General features: G+C 34.1%; 1 protein-coding gene across 1 annotated transcript in view; it reads left to right on the top strand.

Moving 5' to 3' along the window:
* The window catches only part of TOR1AIP1 (torsin 1A interacting protein 1), a 37940-nt gene extending 15730 nt beyond the window's left edge, over positions 1–22210 (top strand). The window contains exons 5-12 of the mRNA XM_058539950.1: positions 208–249; positions 1277–1351; positions 3350–3406; positions 5794–5835; positions 6376–6444; positions 16419–16463; positions 16832–16888; positions 19806–22210. Coding sequence (XP_058395933.1) covers positions 208–249; positions 1277–1351; positions 3350–3406; positions 5794–5835; positions 6376–6444; positions 16419–16463; positions 16832–16888; positions 19806–20593 — 1175 coding nt within the window. The 3' untranslated portion in view covers positions 20594–22210. The remainder of the gene's footprint in view (positions 1–207; positions 250–1276; positions 1352–3349; positions 3407–5793; positions 5836–6375; positions 6445–16418; positions 16464–16831; positions 16889–19805) is intronic.
* The last annotated feature ends 468 nt before the right edge of the window (positions 22211–22678 follow it).

Here is a 22678-nt window from a genome sequence, read left to right as displayed (position 1 = left end):
AATGAACTCTTTCTGATTCTAATTTGTATCAGACTTATTTCTGAAATACCCTCGAGGAAAATAATAGATTCCTTTTTTTATGATTTAACAGAAAAAAAAGTTTAGTTGGTATGTTTTTATGTTCACTTTCCTAAATTAGATGCTCTTATTTATTCCTAAGTTTTAGCTTTTGATGTCATATACAACATGTATACTTTTCTCTTGTAGATGCCACCAGTGTCCAACAGAAGGTCAACTTCTCTGAAGAAGGTATTTTCTTTTAAAATATCATGCAATATATTCTAAATCTTTTCTTGTTAAGGTGAGAAGCAATTTTGATAAGTATTTAAGAATGAGAGCAGAAAATAGTGTCTTTTTCTTCAGAAAATATGTTCATGCTTATCTGAACTGTTAGGTGGACAGGTAAAATAGGACAGAATGAGTGATGATAGGCTTTGTGTGCATTTTAAGCATCTTTTGTCTGTTTGAATTAATATTTTTAAGCAAAGCTAATATTTTCAGTTTCTGGCATGTGCTGGCCTTTGATTATGGTATTAAAATAATTACTTTTCCAGGGCCAGCCCCGTGGCCTAGTGGTTAAATTCAGCATGCTCTGCTTTGGTGGCCCGGGTTCAGTTCCTGGGCATAGACCTACACCATTCATTGGCAGCCATGCTGTGGTGGCAACCCACACACAAAATAAAGGAAGATGGGTACGGATGTGAGCTCAGAGCAAATCTTCCTCAGCAAAAAAAATAAAATTGCTTTTCCAAATTCTCTTAAGCAGTCTCTGTTGGAATAGTACAGTAAAATTTAGTCCATTTTTAAGCCCATCAGAATCTGAGATTAGTCACCTGCATACTGAAATGTTTGTGTATGGGTTTTGCAAACACACACGTATACAAATACACATGCGTGCTTGTACTAATTTTGTCTGAATTTACACACATATAGTGTGTATATATAGTGCCCCCCCCAGGTAAAATTTTCCACTATTTAATGCTCATTTGTTTACTTTTTGACTCTAATCAAAGCCTCAGAATATAATCTTAGAGATATTACTCTGAATATCTGTTTGGGATATAATTATGTGCCTCAGAGAACATACAATAAATAAACTCAAGTTTAGCTTATTTAGAACTTTGTGATTCAGAATAGTCAGCCTAATAAGTATTGATTCTATATCTGATCATTAAAAGGGCTTCATTTTAATGTTGAATTACTTGTTTTTGTTTTTTAATCCAGATTTTAAGAGCATTAGAATAAAGACTATACTAGTGTATTCTTTACTTTTTAGGAGAAACTGAAGATGATGATCGAGACAGCAGTGACAGTGTTAAGGTCAGATCCGGGGATTCTCTTAATTTTGAAGGTAACATTGCTTTATGTAATATGACTTTTATCTTAGGAGCTGTCTTTTTAGTTAAAATATGAAGATATTCTGTGAATCTGCTTTTTTAAAAACTATTATAAAATATTTTATTAAAAGTACTTTTTGAAAAGTGTACTTTTTAATATTTATTAAAATTACTGACTCCATGCGTACATCTGATTAAGAATGTAATGTCATGTAATATCTAAACAAATCGCTTTTAGCCTGCTTTGACATTTGTGGAATATAAGAAATTTTTGTGCTCTAAAGAAGAGTTATTTGTAGCTTTTAAAAAAAAATTCATAGAGAGCCTGATCACATTGGCATTGGTACTTACTACACCATCAGGAGTGTTAGTTAGCTTTTAGGAAGTTTAAATGTACTTAGATAACTACTTTTATCTCTGGATTGTTCAAATTCACACCAAGTTAGTCATTATAGTTCTGGTGGTTTATGTGAATTTGTGTTTAAGTTTATTCAATGAAAGAATTGACTAAAGAGAAAAAACTACCAATTTGAAGCTTAAGAAGATGCTAAATGGATTTGTAAACTTTGTAAGTTATGAAAATTTTATATTTTACTCCCGTGGAAGAGTAATTCTCCATTTTTCCCTCACTACCTTTTGAGAATTTCTCTAATTCCTATGTTTTACTTTATCATTCCACTTTAAAAATAAGCTCATAAGCTGGTTTATGGGCATTTGGTATCCTATATATTTCCCACTCTTCCTCAATTTTCCCCATTCTTTCTTGATACAGAAATCCCAAAGGAGATATGCAACATTCTAGCATAGTGGTTAAGAACATGGGCTCTGGAGCCAGAATCCCTGGGTTTCACTCCTCCACTACTAGGTTTGTGCCCTCAGGCAATTGCTTAACTTCTGTGTTCCTCAGTTTCCTCATCTGGGTTGTTGTGAGGTTAAATTAATTCATACGTGTAAAGCACTTAGAAGATACCTGATACATACAAAACACTCAAATTAAGTGCTGTTATTAGTTTTCATATATGTATACATAAAGCTCTAAAAGTAGAGATTAATTAAGCCACTCATACAGCCAAAAGTTTGGTGCCATTGCTACCAGCACATAGCTCTTTGAAACTACATAAACCACAGGCTCTGTGATCCCATTAGAATTCTAATAAATTCTTATTGAAGCACACAGACCTACATGCAGAAGAAAACTCTAGCTAAAGAACAAAGAGGTGAGGCATATTAAGAAGAATACTGATCTTCCTAGATTATCTTCTGGGCCAGAGATCACTGAAGAGTCACAAGAAGATTGATTGGAATGCAGGAAGAAAATATTAGAATGTCATGTATATATTTTTTTATTTCATCATTTAACAATGTCTGTTTTTGTCTGTTTTATAATATACATAACACATTAGTTAATGCATGTATGTAATATTGGAAAGAAATATGTTTTGGAGATTGATGCTTAAAATTTTTTTAGTAATAAGAGTACACTAACAAAAATGTTTAGGCACCACACTTGAATGTGTCAAATGCTTCTGTTTCCAAAACTGCCATCTGATCACTTTTAAACAGATTTAGTTATAAATTCCACTTTTATATGAAAAAAGTTTTTATGAAGAGTAGACTAAAATAGATAATATATTGACCACTTGCAAGAAAAATTTAAGGCAAAAATGGGTATTAATGATTTCAAGAAGATCCATTATTATAAACTTTCAAAATTTTCCCCAACTCAAAGGTTTCATTATCTCCCTTACCTCATGTTGTGTTCTATACCTTATATATTTTTTTCTTTAAAAAGTGGTTAGGGAAAAGACAGGTAATTAATTAGTTAAAATTTTAGATACAGCCTGACTCTTTGGAAGCTATTTTTTAAAATAAATTATGCACCCAAGTGTTGAATTCCCTGGGTTTATCTGAATACTTTTGCTCTTTTGATTACTCATTGTTCTCTTGTAAAATGTGTATTTAAAAAGTTAAATATGCTTTATATTGTACTATATGTCTTTTTTATTTTTTAGATCAAACCACCAGATCATCAAGTCAATGTTCAGAATCACGTTGGCAGTTATCACAAAGTAAGTAAAACCATGTTTACCTTGTTGCGCTCTTAAAAGACTACTTGTGTGCGTGGTCAAATGCTATTTGTTTTTGAAGATCCTCTTTTGCAGTTTAATGTAAATGTTGAAAAAGAGGTATAGTGAATGCTAAAAAAACTCATCCTGCATCTTGAATTTGCTTCTTGAATTCGTCATCTCTGTACCAAACCTTGAAATAGAATTTAAAAAGCAAAAAACTACTGCTTTCTGTGATTTGTTTGAATATCCTTGTTTGCCATATAAATTTGTTGATGGTTTTTAGTTTAATTAATTGATGTAATAGTTTGAGCCTACTTATATGGACATATTCTAATAAGGATATAAAATTTTTTATGCAGTATGATTTCAACTCTATTGCAAAAGTTTGGAAGGATGATTAAATAAGTGATAAACCGGGTATAGTAAAAAGTTAATGGTAAGCTAGGTGGTGGGTATGTAAGTCTTACAGCCTTGCTTACAGTTTTGAAAATTTTCATAATAAAATGTTGAGAAAATATAACACACAAAAAAGGATTAGAAAGTAATTACTAAAATGCTAACAACAATTTGTTCAGGATGGTAGAATCATTGGTGACATTTTTCCTTTTATTTTTTTCCTGTATTTTGCAGATTATCTACAATGGATGTGTATTTCTTAGGTTAAGCAGAAATGATAGTATTTTTTCTTTTTCTATTTTCAAATCAGGTCCCAGAATTTGTGCTAATTATTAATTAACCGAAAATATGCTTGTATGTAAAATCTTCAAGGACATTATTTTTCCTTCCACATCACCTTTTTTAAGATATGAGACTATTTTTAAAGAAAAAGTCTTTGGAAATTGGTTTTATAATCACTGTGTTCATAGAATTCCACTATATATCTATATCTCAAAAGCTGCTCAAACACAAAAATAAATCATTTGTGGAAAATTAATCATCTTATATGTTTGCCCTTTGTTATTCTAAATCTTTGATCTTTGGAAGCTCTTAAATGTATCTGCCTATATAAATTATGGTACACTCATGCAATGAAATACTTTTCGTTATGAAAGTTCTTTGTATGCTACTGATTAAGTGATCAAGATATATTTCCTTGAACCTAAGATACCATTGATTTTATGTATCACCGGGGAAGAAAAACTATGCGGTTAAACTGTGACATACCATTGATTATAAGATACAGCCCTAATTCAGAATTGTTTTTTAAAAAGTATTTCTTAGAACTGATGAAAGACAATATAAAAAATGTGTCTACTTTTTTAACAAGTATTTTGTTAGTATAGACTGAAAATAAATCTAAGAATATATATCCGTCTGTCTTATTCACCCTGGAATTCCTACGTGTAATGTTTTGCACACAGTAGGCATTTAATAGATGTTTATGAATTTTAAGTTACACATTTGTAGAATGATGCCTTTCTTTTACAGCTAGCATATATTACATTTGTATATAGAAAAAATAAAATTGAAAATAAATTTACGTTGATACTTGTATCAATGGTTAAAAGTAATTCGTTTCTTCAGGGCAGATTTGGAAATTCACCTTGTTATAATTGTATATAATATCATTTTTTTTGTGTGTGTGTGTGTGTGTGTGAGGAAGATCGGCCCTGAGCTAACATCTGCCAATCCTCCTCTTTTTTGCTGTGGAAGATTGGCCCTGGGCCAACATCCATGCCCATCTTCCTCTACTTTATATGGGACGCCACCACAGCATGGCTTGACAAGCGGTGTGTCAGTGTGCACCCAGGATCCGAACCGGCGAACTTCGGGCCACCACAGCAGAGCGCATGCACTTAACTGCTTGCGCCACCGGGCCGGCCCCTGTAATATCATTTTCTAATTACCTCATTGTATCATTTTACAGTTATCCTTAAATACCTTTCCAAAACTTGAAGTAGCATCTTTCATTGCATAACTACTTTGCAATGTCCGTAAATTTGCTTATATATTAGTATATACCGTTATATATGGACTGCCTGGGTTTGTATCTCAGCCCTGCTACTTTTAGGTGTGTGATCTTGGGTAAATTATCAATTTCAGTTTCCTTATTTTGAAAATAAGAATAATAATATCTACCACATAAAGTGTGAGAATTAAGTAAAATTATACTTATACCTGATAGACATTCAATACATTTAGCCATTATTTTGATGGTATTGATCCTAAAGCTGACTTCTTATTATGCAATTCCTGAACATTTTGAAGTTTAGAAAAGGGGGGAAATATATATATATTTTATATGTTTGGGGCTGATGAATGAAAAGTTTTTTTATTCTTGCTTTTGGTTTTTAGTGTCCATAGTAAGCAAGTAAAATGTCTATGCAACATCGTCATTGTTTTTATTTCCAAGTATTCTATGAGCTTATCTCTGTTTTCTGTTTCAGATCGAGACTTCACAGCTCTTGATAAGCAATCTACAGTGCTAAGTAAGTGGTTGATTATCTGTTCTTTTATCAGTCAACCAATTCTAACCCTGTCTTATTCTGCAGCAAAAAGTTTGAATAGGATCTTAGGTCATTTTACCTTCTTTGCCTTTTAATCCACCACACATTGGTACTATATGTAATAATTACTCTGTGATGTGGAAACGTGTTCAGAACTATTTTTACCAAAAGTAATTTATTTGCAAGAGTAAATGGTTAACTTTTTCTTTATAAATAACATTGAAATCAAATTCAAGTTTTATTGAACCCAGTCATTCTCATGGACCAGAGCAAAGGACTTGTACATGGTTTTGTCTATTAGGTGATTATGTATTTATTTGCTGCCTGTTTTGCTGTGGGAAGCGGTTAATCCTCATCGATGTGATCCTTTGACATTGTCTTTTATTTCTGAACCTATTGCTTTTGTTGTTTTCCTCCCTGTCTTTGTTTTGCCTTTCTGATAAATTTACCTTATAACGCTGGAGTATGGTATACATTTTCAAAGTATGTGAAATGATATCTTGATTTATGTATTTGCTTCAGGCTCGGGATATCAAAAAAACCCTCAGGAATGGGTGGAACCAACCCCGAGAATAAGGACAGGGATGCAAAGTAAGTTGATAAATCTCTACTGTTATTGAAATAATTTTTTTTGCTGGTTTTTTTTTTGTTTTTTGAGGAAGATTGGCCCTGCGCTAACATCTATTGCCAGTCTTCCTCTTTTTCTTTTTTCTCCCCTAGTACATAGTTATGTATCATAGTTATAGAGTTGTAGCTTTTCTATGTGGGATGCCGCCTCAGCATGGCTTGATGAGCAGTGAGTAGGTCCGTGCCCAGGATCTGAACCGGCGAACCCCAGGCCACCAAAGTGGAGTGTGCAAACCTAACTGCTATGCCATCAGGCCGGCCCCTTATTTGCTGATTTTCTTGATTATTATTTTACAAAAATATTTAGTTGTTCAGATAAGCATTTAGCTTATTTGTGGTTTCATTAATAAAGGACAGCTATGATTACTAGTTTAGTTGTTTCCATCTGCTTGGACTGGTAGGCGATGGACTGGGTGTAAAGTGTAGATAATGGTCTGAGAAAACCAGTGGATGATGAGACTAGACTTGACAAGTTGTCAGTTCTGTCTAGCAGCAGTACAATTTGTACATGATAATGAAATTCTATTCTTTTGACGATACCTGTGTTTTATTTTTAGCAGACTTTGTTTACTTGTATATAAATACCCATTTAGAGCAGCTCTGCGTACCCATTATTTTAAGTAATAAAAGCTGAAATCCACAAATTGTATTTTTGTGTTTAGGTTTAGGATAGATTAAATGTGACAGAATTTAAGAAATACCATAAATAGATGTGATGAAACAATCATACTTTGAATTCAGTGTCTGTCATAATTTCTGTAGCAGTGTGTCCACATTAAACCTTAACAGTATAAAAAAAAATCCATGCCTTAAGTGACCCTTAATCTCTGTTCCTTCTTTACTCATCTAACCACAGTAGATCTCAAGGTCATCAGGTATCCCCTTACTTTTATTTAGATAATATAATAAAAATCCCCATCATATATCTCTTGCTTATGAAATGACTAACTAATTGGACAAGATGACCTCTGTGACTTTGTTTTTCCATCAATAAAGAAGTAATGATCATAATTCATTTTTTCCCAGCAGTGAAGTTTTACCGCACATAGGTCTTCAGCTGTCTAAAACTGAAATAGCTTTTTGCCCTTGCCTTGTTGTTGGCTGTCATTTTTTATTGCTGTGAGTATGTACCTGCTATTCGAAGGTCATTTCCTCTTATAGTTTGCTCTTCCTGACCTGTTATAGTTAGGAAACTACATATTAATTATTCAGCTTATTAGGATTATGTTTATAACCAATATCAAAAATTAAAACTTACTTTGAAGATGTGAGAGATACTCTTGGAAGTAAAAATTTGTGAATTTAAGTATGTGTACTATGACTGTGGGTGAGTTTAAGTACGTACACAACTTGATGAGTCTCTGAAGACTTCTTATGTTATTTCTTAGTTCTTAACTATATATTCTGAGTAATTAATATCAGATAAATTACTTCTTGATAAGTGAAGTGTAGTACACATTGTTATCAAAAATGTTTGCATAATTTTTATTTTCTCTAATAAGACATTGTACAAATGCAATGCAGAAGGGAAAATAGTTATATTGAAGATCTGATTAGAATGTAGAAATAGATCTTTTTAGTTGCTAAAGTAATAGCTAATTTTTAGTATTTTATCTATTTGCATTCCTACTTTTTCTTAAGTTAGTATATTATTGCTTAAATGGTTGTATACTGATGATAGCCATCAACTATATATATAGGGCTTTGAGAGTTATATAGAAATTATATACCAGAAATTTGCACATTAAGGTGCAGATAACAGAATTTTTTAAACCTTTAACCACATGAGGACTTTAAGATAAGAATGATGAACAGGAAGGAAATATTTTCAATGAAAGTAGAAGACTGCAGTGATTTTCAAACAGCCTTATAGATTCTTCTTCAATCCAAGATCATTAAAAAAAATTTTTCCTTAGCATTCCAAATTTCATATCTCATTGTCTTAACTGTACATTTCTGCCTGCTTCAGTGAGAAAAAAAATTATTTTTAGATTTAGGTTTTCAAGAACCTGGGACTTTGGATCCTTATTGTCACCCCGTGTTAATACCATTTCCCTGGGTAGACAAGTCCCAGTTCAGGTTTCTGCGTGTATCCTAACCTTTTGGGGAAGATAGAACCACTCTCTTGTTTTTCCTGTTTCCCAGGTGCTAAAACAGTGAGACTAGGGAAGAATGTTTATGGAGAGGTCGGACCTCTGAGTCCACGCCTCATTAATATACATGCTTTGGAACCTGTCTCTAAAAGTGGTGTAGAGAAAAGAGGAGAGTTTGGAGTTAGAGCTCTTGGGTTCCAGTTCCAGCTCTTCTGCTTACTGAGTGATCTTAACCTGTGAAGTAGAGATAATAGTGCCTATAACTTGGTCGTTCTCCTGAGCCTAAATATGTGAACACAGTTTTTTAAGTCTAAATACCACAAGTAATTATTAATGCTTATTTATTATTAACAATCTATTGTGTAATAACCAGTAATAATAACTCTGAAAGATTTGTGTCCTCTGCTCTTGACTTTTATAGAGTGATTGATTGTTACCATACTCTTCAGACTGGGAAACTTGAGCTTTAGCTTTTAAAAAGATCTTTTTTTTTAGGGATTTTTGTTACTGTCTCTAATAATATTTTTAATAAGAAGGATAGAGATTACGTTTAAACAATGCCCTGCCTCAGCAGTATATACCCTGCTAAGTTTGTGCTCTATGAATTATATAAAATTATATATGTTATATAATAACTGTTATTTAGCCGATCTTCATCATTAAAATCATCATAGAAGAGCACTTAACAGCTTTTCGTATATTATCTCATTTGATCTTTGTAACCATGAAGTAAGGTATTCAAGATAAACATTATCTTGATGGATTCTTTTTTCTAAATAAAAAAATAAGACAATATGTTTCATATGCTCTTTCACTTGCCATCCTCATATGGTTTTTTAAAGCCCTTTTATTGAGGTATGATTGACATACATTTAATATGTACAACTTATGTATTTAATGTATACAACTTGATGAGTTTGGAGATAAGTATACACCTATGAAACCATCACCACAGTCTATGCTGTGAACATATCTATCACCTCCAAAAGTTTCCTCCCACCCTCTGTTTATTATTTTTTTTTTGTATGTGTGACGAGAACCCTTAAAATAAGATCTACCCTCTTAGCAAAGTTTTAAATATACAATACAGTATTGTTAACTATAGGTGCTATGCTCTACAGTAGATCTCTAGGACTTATTCATCTTGTATAACTGAAACTTTGTACCCTTTGACTAATATCTTCTCGTTTTCCCCTCCCTCAGCCCCTGGCAACCACCGTTCTACTCTCTACTTCTATGAATTTGACTATTTTAGATTCCTCACATAAGCAGTATCATGAATATTTGTCCATCTGTGTGTGGCTTATTTCACTTAATATAATGTCCTCCATGTTGTTGCAAATGGCAGGATTTCTGTCTTTATTAAGGCTGATTAATATTCCATTGTATGTATATATACACCACGTTTTCTTTATCCATTTCTCCATCAATCGATATTTAGGTTGCTTTCATGTCTTGGCTATTGTGAATATTACTGCAGTGAATATGGGCGTTCAGATTTCTCTTCAAGATGCTAATTTCAATTTGTTTAGATATATATCCAAAAGTGGGATTGCTAGTTCATATGGTAGTTCCATTTTTAATTTTTTGAGAAGCCTCCGTACTGTTTCCCTAGTGACTGCACCAGTTTATATTCCCACCAACAGTGTACAGGGGTTCCCTTTTCTCCACATCCTATCCACATACCTCGCTCTTTTGTGTTTTTTTCATAATAGCCATTCTAATAGGTGTGAGGTGATATCTCATTATAATTTCAATCGCATATTTCATTGTGCTTTTGTAGTTTGACACAATCCCGATCACATATTTCATTGTGCTTCTTAGTTTGACATAATCCCATGGTCTATTTTTGCTTTTGTTGCCTGTGCTTTTGGTGTCATATCCAAGGAATCATTGCCAAGGCCAATGTCAAGAAGCTTTTTCCGTATGTTTCTTCTGGGAGTTTTATGGTTTCTGTTCTTATGTTTAAGTCTTTAATCCATTTTGAGTTGATTTTTGTATATGGTATAAGATTAGGGTCCAGTTTTATTCTTTTACGTGTGGATAACCAGTTTTCCCAGCACCATCTATTGAAGAGACTATCCTTTCCCCATGGTGTAGTCTTGGCACCCTTGTCGAAGATCAGTTGACCATATCTGCGTGTGTTTGTTTCTGGACTCTCTATTATCTTCTGTTGGTCTATATGTCTGTTTTTATGTCAGTACCATACTGTTTTGATTACTCTAGCTTTGTAATCTATTTTGAAATCAGGAAGTGTGATGCCTCTAGCTTTGTTCCTCTTATTCAAAATTGCTTTGGCTATTTGGGATCTTTTGTGGTTCCATATGAATTTTAGCGTTGTTTTCTATTTCTGTAAAAAATACCATTGGAATTTTGATAGGTATTGCCCTGAATCTGTAGATTGCTTTGGGTAGTATGGACATTTTAAGAATATTCTCCAATCCATGAACAACTTTCCATTTATTTGTATCTGCTTTAATTTCTTTCATCAGTTTTTTTATAGTTTTCAGTCTACAAGTGTTTCACCTCCTTGGTTAAATTTGTTCATAAGTATTTATTCTTTTTGATGCAGTTGTGAATGGGATTGTTTTCTTAATTTTGTTTGTGTTAATTTTGTTTTCTTAATTTTATGTTCTATGAGATATATAAATATTACATATGTTACATAATAGCTATCTTTCATCATTAATATCATCATAGTATAGCATTTTCATATAGTATTATCTCATTTGATCTTTGCAATCATGGAAAGAGTTATTCAAGATAAACATTGTCTGATGGATTTTTTTTTAAGTAATAACAGTTGTAACTTTGGAGACCTAACTTAGAAGCTCCTAAATGATGTAGTTTCCTAGGCTAAATTAGTAATTGTAAAACAACATGCCTTTAGAGTTAAGGCTGACGTCCTTTTTTTTCATTTGAGGTTTCTTGTCATATGACCAAAAATAAGGCTATTTCTGTATCTTAGCAGTGCTAATTGTATTCCTCCAATTTAGTCCAATGTTTCTCAAATGAAGGCTGTTGGTAAACACCAGAAAGGTCCTTTTGTATAAAAAAGTTATAGAACTCCAGGCAAGTGATATATGGCATTACTGGTAAATGTAGGTCATACAAATGAGTAACTCAGCCTCTCCACCTTCTGAAAACCCTTAGATATTAAAATCTGCAGCCATGCCAAGAAGGATTTGGGGAAAAAGGAAAGAGTTGGGATAGTTTTTAATTGGTTTTCTAAAGTAATGATGGAAGTAGAGATTTGATGGAGTTGTGAGAAAATTATTTTTGAAATCTATTGTTTAACCACAAATCTAAAACAGAATTACTTGTCTATTAACAGAAATGGTGAAAAGTTTTTTTTAATGTAATTTGTATTACTGGTATTTGAAATGGCTAGAAGCACCAGAAGAAATATTTGAATCAAGTTGAGGTAGAAAATAGGATTAAGATTGAGTTTTATACACCAAAAATAAATATAACCTCATCACTTTAAACACACACTCACAACACAAGATGGAATAAGTTGTGCCAACAATAACTTAGAAGGGGAAGAGGAAAGGGATCAAATTGACTTAGTCTAAGGAAATAAGAGGTCATCAGATAACGGACTATCTTATCCATGAGATTTTTTTATACAAACCTCATGGTAACCACTAAACAAATAATCAGAACAGAGTCACATACAATAAATAAAGAGAAAACTAAAAGAATCATCATACAGAACTACCAAACTGAATTGGTAGTCGGAAACACATGAGACGAGAAACAAAGGAAATTGCAAAAGAACCAGAAAATGAACAAAAAAATAGCAACATTAAGCCCTCATATATCAATAATCACTCTAAATGTAAATGGATTGAATTCTCCAATCAAAAGACACAGAGTGGCGGGATGGATTAAAAAGCAAGACCCAACAATATACTGCCTCCAGGAAACAGATCTCAACTCGAAAGACAAACACAAGCTCCGAGTGAAAGGGTGAAAGACAATACTCCAAGCTAATGGCAAACAAAAGAAAGCAGGTGTTGCCATACTCATATCAGTATTCAAAATACTTCATATTTTGAAGTCAAGTAGACTTCAAAATAAAACAGGTAATGAGAGACAAAATGGGGCAGTATATAATGATAAAAGGGACACGCCACCAAGAAGACATATCAAATATACATATATATGCACCCTACACAGGAGCACCAAAGTATATAAAGCAACTATTAACAAACCTAAAAGGAGATATTAACAACAACGCAATAATAGTACGGGATCATAACACCCCACTTACGTCAATGGATAGATCATCCAGATAAAAAGTCAATAAGGAAATAGTGGACTTAAACGAAAAACTAGACGAGATGGACTTAATAGACATATACAGAGCAGTCCATCCAAAAGCAGCAGATTACACATTCTCAAGTGCGCGTGCAGCATTCTTAAGGATGGACCATATGTTGGGAAACAAGGCAAGCCTCTATAAATTTAAGAAGATTGAAATCGTAGCAAGCATCTTTTCTGATCATAATGCTATGAAACTAGAAATCAACTGGAAGAAAATAACCGGGAAAGTGACAAATATGTGGAGACTAAACAATATGCTACTGAACAACCAATGGATCATTGATGAAATTAAAGGAGAAATCAAAAAATATCTGGAGACAAATGAAAATACGCCCTACCAACTCATATAGGATGCAGCAAAGGCAATCCTGAGACAGAAACTCATAGCGATACAGGCCCACCTTAACAAACAAGAAAAAGCCCAAATAAGCAACCTTAAACTACACCTAACAGAACTACACAAAGAAGAACAAAGCCGAAAGTCAGCAGAAGGAGGGACATAATAAAAGTCACAGGAGAAATAAATGAAATTGAAACCAAAAAACAATAGAAAGGATCAATGAAACAAAGAGTTGGTTCTTTGAGAAGATAAACAAAATTGACAAACCCTTAGCCAGACTCACTAAGAAAAAAGAGAAGGCTCAAATAAATAAAATTAGAAATGAAAGAGGAGAAATTACAACCGATATCATAGAAACAGAAAGGATTATAAGAAAACACTGTGAAAAACTAACTATATGCCAACAAATTGGACAATCTAGAAGAAATGGATAAATTCTTAGACTCACACAACCTCCCAAAACTGAACCAAGAAGAAATGGAGAATCTGAATAGACCACTCACAAGTAAAGAAATTGAAACAGTAATTAAAAACCTCTCCAAAAAATAAAAGTCCAGGACCAGATGGCTTCTTTGATAAAATTGAATGAATTTCACCAAACATTCAAAGAAGATTTAGTACCTGTCCTCTTCAAACTATTCCAAAAAATTGAAGAAGATGGAACACTTGCTGACACATTCTACAATGCCAACATCACCCTGATACCAAAGCCAGACAAGGACAATACAAAGAAGAAAAACTACAGGCCAATATCGCTGATGAATATAGATGCAAAAATCATCACCAAAACGTTGGCAAACTGAATACAGCAATATGTTAAAAAGGTCATACACCATGACCAAGTGGGATTTATACCAGGGACACAAGGATGGTTCAACATCCACAAATCAGTCAACGTGATATACCACGTTAACAAAATGAGGAGTAAAAACCATCTCAATAGATGCAGAGAAGGCATTTGACAAGATCCAGCATCCATTTATGATAAAAACTCTCAACAAAATGGGTATAGAAGGAAAGCACCTCAACATAATAAAGGCCATATATGACAAACCCACAGCCAACATCATACTCAATGGGGATAAACTGAAAGCCATTCCTCTGAGAACAGGAACAAGACAAGGGTGCCCACTCTTGCCACTCTTATTCAAGACAGTACTGAAGATCTTGGCTACAGCAATTAGGCAAGAAAAAGAAATAAAAGGAATCCAAATAGGCAATGAAGAAGTGAAACTCTCATATTTGCAGACGACATGATTCTATATATAGAAAACCCTAAAGAATCCATCAGAAAACTATTAGAAATAATCAACAGCTACAGCAAAGTTGCAGGGTACAAAATCAACTTACAAAAATCAGTTGCATTTCCATGTGCTAATACCGAACTAACAGAGAACTCAAAAAGATAATCCCATTTTATAATCGCAACAAGAAGAATAAAATATCTAGGAATAAATTTAATCGAGGAGGTGAAAGACCTATACAATGAAAACTGTAAGACATTATTGAAAGAAATCAATGATGGCATAAAGAAATGGAAAGATACTCCATGCACATGGATTGGAAGAATAAACATAGTTAAAATGTCCGTAATACCTAAAGCAATCTACAGATTCGATGCAATCCCAATCAGAATCCCAATGACATTCTTCACGGAAATAGAACAAAGAATACTAAAGTTCATATGGGGCAACAAAAGACCCTTAACAGCCAAAGCAATCCTGAGAAAAGAGGACAAAGCTGGAGGCATCACAATCCCTCACTTCAAAACAATACTACAAAGCGATAGTAATCAAAACAGCATGGTACTAGTACAAAACAGGCACACAGATCAATGGAACAGAATTGAGAGCCCAGAAATAAAACCACACATCTACAATAGCTAATCTTTGAGAAGGGGGCTAAGAACATACAATGAAGAAAAGAAAGTCTCTTCAATAAATGGTGTTGGGAAAACTGGACAGCCACATGCAAAAGAATGAAAGTAGACCATCTTCTTTCGCCATACACAAAAATTAACTCAAAATGGATCAAAGACCTGAAGGTGATACCTGAAACTATAAAACTCCTGGAAGAAAATATAGGCAGTACACTCTTTGACATTGGTCATAAAGGGATCTCTTCAGATTCCATGTCTACTCAGACAAGGGAAACAAAAGAAAAAGTAAACAAGTGGGACTTCATCAGGTTAAAGAGCTTCTACAAGACAAGTGAAACCAGGATCAAAATGAATAGACAACCCACCAGCTGGTGGAAGATATTTGCAAATCATATATCTGACAAGGGGTTAATCTCCATAATGTATAAAGAACTCACACAACTGAACAACAAAAAAACAAACAACCCGATCAAAAAATGGACAGAGGATGTGAACAGATAATTTCCCAAGGAAGATATGCAGATGGCCAGGAGGCATATGAAAAGATGTTCAACACTACTAATCATCAGGGAAATGCAAATCAAAACTACACTAAGATATCACCTTACACCCATTAGAATGGCTATAATCACCAAGACCAAAAACAACACATGTTGAAGAGGTTATGGAGAAATGGGAACCCTGATTCACTGCTGGTGGGAGTGCAAACTGGTGCAACCTCTATGGAAAACAGTGTGGAGATTCCTCAAAAAATTAAAATTAGAAATACCTTATGATCCAGCTATCCACTACTGGGTATGTATCCAACGAACCTGAAATCAACAATCCAAAGAGACTTATGCACCCCTGTGTTCATTGCAGCATTAATCACTATAGCCAAGAAGTGGAAGCAACCCGTGTCCCTCGACTGATGAGTGGATAAAGATGTGGTATATATATACAATGGAATACTACTCAGCCATTAAAAAAGACAAAATTGTCCCTTTTGCAACAACATGGATGGACTTGGAGCGTATTATGTTAAGCCAAATAAGCCAAGGAGAGAAAGACAAACACCGGGACGGAGAGAACTGTTTGGTGGTTACCAGGGACAAGGGGGTTTACGGGTGGGCACAAGGGGTGAAGGGAGGGCATTTATATGGTGACTGACAAAGAATAATGTACAACTGAAATTTCACCATGTTATAAACTATTAAGACATCAATTAAAAAAATAGATTGAGTTTTATGTTAAACCCCTTATCTAGATAGCTCAGGAATCCGTAATCCATATTTTGTCCTTTTTCCCCTCTTTACAGCATCATCACCAGGCAGGAGTTCAATATATGGCAGTTTTTCAGATGGTATATGATATGTTTCTTTTACCTTTTATTATACTTGTGCTTATTTTCTTTATCTTCTTATTTGTCCCCAAGTTTCACCACTCCCATTAAGTAATTTGGGTCAAATACTTCAAAGCTTTCTCACAAAACTAATGTACTAAGCATGCTTTGTACTTGACCACTACATGCCGCGAATAATTATGAAAGAAATAGGTCTTGTGTCTCAAGGAACTGTCAGCCTAATGGGCACTCAGATGTTCTGCTTTTTCTTCTGTTTTTGGCTAATCTCTGCCTTATTTTCTCCTGGTGGAATTTGTATTCTCTTTCTCTATTGGAAATACTTAAATTATGAAACATAAATTGATAGTCTTTATTACTCCTATCCTTAGATGACAGCAATCGGAAATCAGAGCTTGGAAACTGGTCTCCATCAACCTCCAGCCAACGTAAGTTTGTCTATTCAGTTCTTATAAAATGAGTCTTTAAACTCACTTTATATTGGTGATCCATAATTGTTTTTAAATTTTTTGATAGCAAAATAACTTAATGCTATGTGAAGAATTGTATTTTAAGCACTTCAGAGGAAAAAGTAGATATCTTACTAGCAGTGAAATTCTTTAAGGACAAACTATATGAAACAACATCTGGTTTTTCTCCTTCACATTATTGTCCATAAGGCCAAAAGTAAAAGTTAATAAGTAAAGCTACTGAAATCAACTGAGTGATTTGCTAGTCAAAAAGACTAGCTTACTCAAAAGAAAGACAGCACATAGAATGACATAATGGGATTACCATGGGTTTTAGAGTCCACAGACCTGTATTTGAATTATATTGGACCACTTACCTTCTGTATTGCCTTGGGGCAAATTTCTTTAATTCTCTAAGCCAGTTTATTATCCTGAATGAGTACCAAGAAAATAACAGATTCTCAGACTTTTTGGTCTCAGTACCACTTTCCACCAGCAAAATTAATAAGTACCCCAAAGAGCTTTATTTTTTTTTTTTTTTATTTATTTTTTGTGAGGAAGATCAGCCCTGAGCTAACATCTGTGCTAATCCTCCTCTTTTTGCTGAGGAAGACCAGTTCTGAGCTAACATCTATTGCCAATCCTCCTCCTTTTTTTTTTCCCCTAAAGCCCCAGTAAATAGTTGCATGTCATAGTTGCACATCCTTCTAGTTGCTGTATGTGGGACGCCGCCTCAGCATGGCCGGACAAGCGGTGCGTCGGTGCGCGCCCGGGATCTGAACCCCGGGCTGCCAGCAGCAGAGCATGCGCACTTAACCACTAAGCCACGGGGCCGGCCCAAAGAGCTTTGTTTTTAATATGGGCTATACCTGTCCATATTTACCTTGAAATTAAAAGGGAAGATTTTTAAAAAGATTTATAAATTTATTTTTAAATAATTTAGTAAGAAGAACGACAAATGGCTTTATATTTTTTCTAATCTCTTTAATGTCTGGCTTAATAAAATGGAGCTGGATTCTCATATCTGCTTCTGCATTGGTCTGTTACAGTGTATTGTTTTGGTTCAAGTATCTGCAGAAAATCCAGCTTTATACAGATATGTAGGATTTTAATTGTCTTCAGTTAATTGTGGATATTCTCTTTTGATACTCTCTAAAACTCAGACTCAACAAGTGGTAGTTTCTAAATGTTATTTGAAATGTGAAATACGAAATCATATTAATGAACTTGTATTCTATTACTTTAAAATCCATTGGTCTTGTACTTTGAATGGAATGTCATAGGCTGGTCATTTGGAAAATATTGGTTCACAAAGTTATGTAAATCTTCCATATGTTGAGACATTTTATAACACAATATAAAAAGATCACATTTGTTAATATCACCACCAATCTCGAGACAAAAAAGTCTTTAAGTATTGGGAGCTGTCAAGTTCATGGTGGCAGATAAAATATTTCTACAATCCTAATTTTCACTTGAAATCTTGAATTTTATAATTGGTAACAAATATTGTCAGTTGTTTTCCCAGAAGCAACAGGCTCACTTTGTTCATTTTCAAAAAAATGTCTGCCACATATTCAAGTCTGACTAACCACAGTTTGTCACTTGTTCTTTCAAGTAAAAATTCCATGAAAAAAGCACTAGTTCATCTTACAACTCAGTTGCACAAAGTTCTTTTCCTGGAGACAACCACTGTAGTATGCTATGCAGCAGAAGTGCTTTATGTGTACTTTCCATTTCTTCACATAGGCTATTAAGATTTATACTCAAAGGTTGAGTTTTAATAAAATAAATAATTTTAACTGCTTCATGAAAGACATTCTTAAGTGAAACTGATAACCTTGAATGAATGGCCATGAAGAATACAAAGACTGTACTAGTACATTTTGGTGCCACTGCCCTGTGATTCATGCTAAAGTATCAGTCATTTTCCCACCATGGCTTTTTGCACCATCAATGCAAATGTCAATGTGGTGGAAAAAGTCAAATAATGTCTTGGTGCTATGAGAATAGCTTTAACCTCAAGGATAACCTTCCCCTTGAAAGGATCTCGAGATACCCCACCAACCACACTTTGAGAACTGTTGCTCTAAAAGGTCTGTAGTACAATTATTATCCAAAAGCAGTTAGTCAATAAATAGAAGGTGTGGAAGTACTACTGTTGCTAACATATTAAATGATTAAATGAAGTAGTATATGAGAAAGTGCTTTATAAACTGAAAAGCACTAGATAAAAGTAAATTGATATAATTATTGCCAATAATAATTAGAGATGAGTTGCAGACTAAATTCTACCAGTGTTAACTTGCATGCCACAAAAGATAGGCATCAGTGCAATTAAAGGGACAGCTAGCTATTATCATATATGGTAGATGTTCACTTATAGTACATCTTTTTCTTTATTCCTTTATATGCCTTAAACACATTCCACCTTGGATAACTAGCCAAGTAAACTCTGAGTTTCTAAATTAAAAAATATTTTATGAAGTATCTTTTAATATTGTTTACCTCCCAAATATTAGCAGTAGTAATAAATTTTATAAATTTTTAAATAAATTTTTTTAATTTAGAAATAAATTTTATAAATTATATTATTTTTGACTTGCTTATGCTATTTCATATATTTAAATTCTACGTTTTCCTCTGAGACTTTTTATCATTTTGATATTGAAGAGACGTATGCATACTTATACACATAACTTTAAAACCTCTGGGTGAGATTTTCTTGAAAGCGTGAGAAATTATATCTTTAAGAAAGTAAATTATCAGCTCCCTTTTTTAAATTTCTTTCTCTTTTATCTAATGTTTATAAAGATTAATATTGATTTTAAAAGTCACTTGCCCTTGAATCTAAGAAAATAATATTTGTATCTGTCATTTTTTTTTTCCTGAGCAGAAGTCACTAGACAACCCAAAAATGCATCTTTTGTCAAGATGAAGTTGTATTTGCCACTTGTTTTGATAGCTGCTGTCGCCACTGGGAGCTTTTGGTTCACTCGTACTCCTGAGGTAGAAACCACTGCTGTTCAGGAGTTCCAGAACCAGATGAAACAACTTATGGATAAGTACCAAGGTCAAGATGAGAAGCTATGGAAAAGGAGCCTAACATTCCTGGAAAAACATCTTAATAGTTCCCAACCTCGGCCTCAGCCTGCTATCTTGCTGCTCACTGCTGCCCGAGATGCTGAAGAAGCACTCAGGTGTCTAAGTGAACAGATCGCTGATGCCTACTCTTCCTTCCGTAGTGTCCGTGCCATCCGGATTGATGGGGCAGACAAAGCTACTCGAGACAGTGATGCTGTCAAACTAGAGGTAGATCGGGAACTGAGCGATGGATTCAGAAATGGCCAGAATGCAGCTGTGGTACACCGCTTCGAGTCACTGCCTGCAGGCTCCACTTTGATCTTCTATAAGTATTGTGATCATGAAAATGCAGCCTTCAAAGATGTAGCCTTAGTCCTGACTGTGTTGTTGGAGGAGGAGACACTTGGAACCAGTCTAGGCCTAAAGGAAATTGAAGAAAAAGTAAGGGATTTCCTCAAAGTCAAGTTCACCAACTCGGACACACCCAACTCCTATAAACATATGGATCCAGACAAATTGAGTGGGCTCTGGAGCCGTATTTCTCACTTAGTCCTGCCTGTGCAGCCTGAAAATGCCCTGGAAAGGGGCAACTGCTTATAAGGAATGATACAAGAGAAAATCATGTCTCAAGTTCTGAGAATTTTTCAGACTTTCTAACCAGAGACCAGATTCAGAGCTCTTTTTGAAAGAATTGGTTTCTTTTTAAAGGAAGTTAAGTTCTTATGTAAACATGGAACATCTAAATCATATATTCAACCTAATCTGTTACTTGAGAGAATCATTTCTCTATTTCCATGAGATCTGTGTTAATGGTGTCTGAGGACTATGAATTATATGCAGTCCCATAGAGGATCTATTTAGATTCTGTGCTGAATCATTGCTATGATATGACCAGTGGGAGGGAGTAGGTCTCTTCCTATGAATCTTCCCAGTTTTTTAACTTAGATTTTTCACCGAGTTTGTTGAGTCATTAGTAGGACAGCTCCCTAAATGCAACTGGTGGGTTTTCCCATTTTGTTCTCTTTTATATCATTTAGGTGTGAGTTCCTTAGTCAGCTTCTGCTTATAGGAACGAAAGTAATAAAAGGTCATCTGAGTGTGTTTTTGGATTTTTTTTCCTTTGTTTTTGGAAGGCAGGAGGAGGAAGCAAGGGAAAAGAGAGAAATTTTGGAATGGGGAAGGAAAGGGGAAGAAAAAAGTCTGCAAGATGAAATGTTAAATTAAGCCACTGAGACTTAGTCAAACTTAGTTATATGAACTCCATTCTCAGTGAATTCTCTTGGGATTTGTTTTTCACATGTTTTTTTTCCCCTTTAAGAAATTTTTGGTTCTCCTAAGGATTTTGAAGCATGTATATCATGAAGTTTTGTATATTTGTCCATTTGACTCTTAAGGGTAGATAAATTCAGAGCAGTTTATTTTGGACATATCCTGAAGCTATTGTTTTGAGTTAAGATATATAATTTCGGGAATTGGTAAACCATTTGTTAACCAGCTTTCTTGCACTATTGAAGAAGGATTTAATTTTCTGCGTGTCCACTTGTAGTAGTCTAAGTCCTTGAATGGCGCCCTTATAACAAATGTGAAGATTTACTATGTACCTGATAGATTTTATTGAGTGCCTCAAGCCAAAAAGAAAGTAAACTTTATACCGTATATGAAGAATGTTAAAATGTACTACTGTACATTACTATTATAGTATTTCAGTTGTAACTTTGCATCTATAACAGCTTTCTTATCTATCAACTGCTTTGGTTTCTTAGAATCTTAAAATTCTAGATCCACCTTGTTTTCTTATTGTCTACAAACCTTTAAATGAAAATACTGTTTTTAGAGTACTAGAGCGAGTCATTGGCTTCATCATTTACCTTTTGAGGGTCCCATGACTGGTAGTAGAGTCTGGTCTAGTTTCTTCCCACTAGGACTACCAGTATTCATAAATTTAGACCCCTTATTGTAATTCCTTCCTGACCGTCAAAAGACAGGTCATCTGATTTATAGAGGATTCTAAAACAAAAGTTTTTAAGAAGGCTTATTTTATACATATATATTATATGGAGAAGCAAATGTTTTTATTAAATGTTTCACTGACCAAAATAATTTTAAAGTAATTAATGTTACTTATATCTTTCAAGAAAAATAATTGTAGCAGCTGATCTGTAAATGACTTTAAAAGCTATTTTAGTAATTTAAATAAATTTACTTTCTTGGTTTGTATTTTCTGTATGTGTTGTAAACTTAATAATTCATAAACTTTTTTTTTTAATTAATCCTAGAATTTTCCTTACACTGGAACAATTTTAGTGACTTCTGCTAGGAGAAACAAAGGTCAAAGAATGGGAGCCATTCACAGATACGTTGGTTAGAAATATAATTGCCATGATTTTCTGTTTCATCCAGGGATTTTGAATTATCACTAAAATGGAATTAATTTAGGCATTCCCAATTTGGCAAAAGACTCTCCAGCACTGTTTCTCAAATTTTTCATTCTCATTTCCCTAAAGAACCTTTTTTTTTTTTGGTGAGGAAGACTAGCCCTAAGCTAACATCTGTTGCCAATCTTCCTCTTTTTGGTGAGGAAGACTGGCCCTGGGCTAACATCTGTGCCCATCTTCCTCTATTTTATGTGGGACACTTGCCACAGCATGACTTGATGAGCAGTGCATAGGTACGTGCCTGGGATCC

This window comes from Diceros bicornis, chromosome 4 (genome assembly GCF_020826845.1).
Source record: "Diceros bicornis minor isolate mBicDic1 chromosome 4, mDicBic1.mat.cur, whole genome shotgun sequence".
In the NCBI taxonomy this organism is placed as follows: domain Eukaryota; kingdom Metazoa; phylum Chordata; class Mammalia; order Perissodactyla; family Rhinocerotidae; genus Diceros; species Diceros bicornis.
The sequence above is the reverse complement of the archived record's forward strand: the minus strand, read 5'-3'. Positions and strand labels throughout refer to the sequence as shown.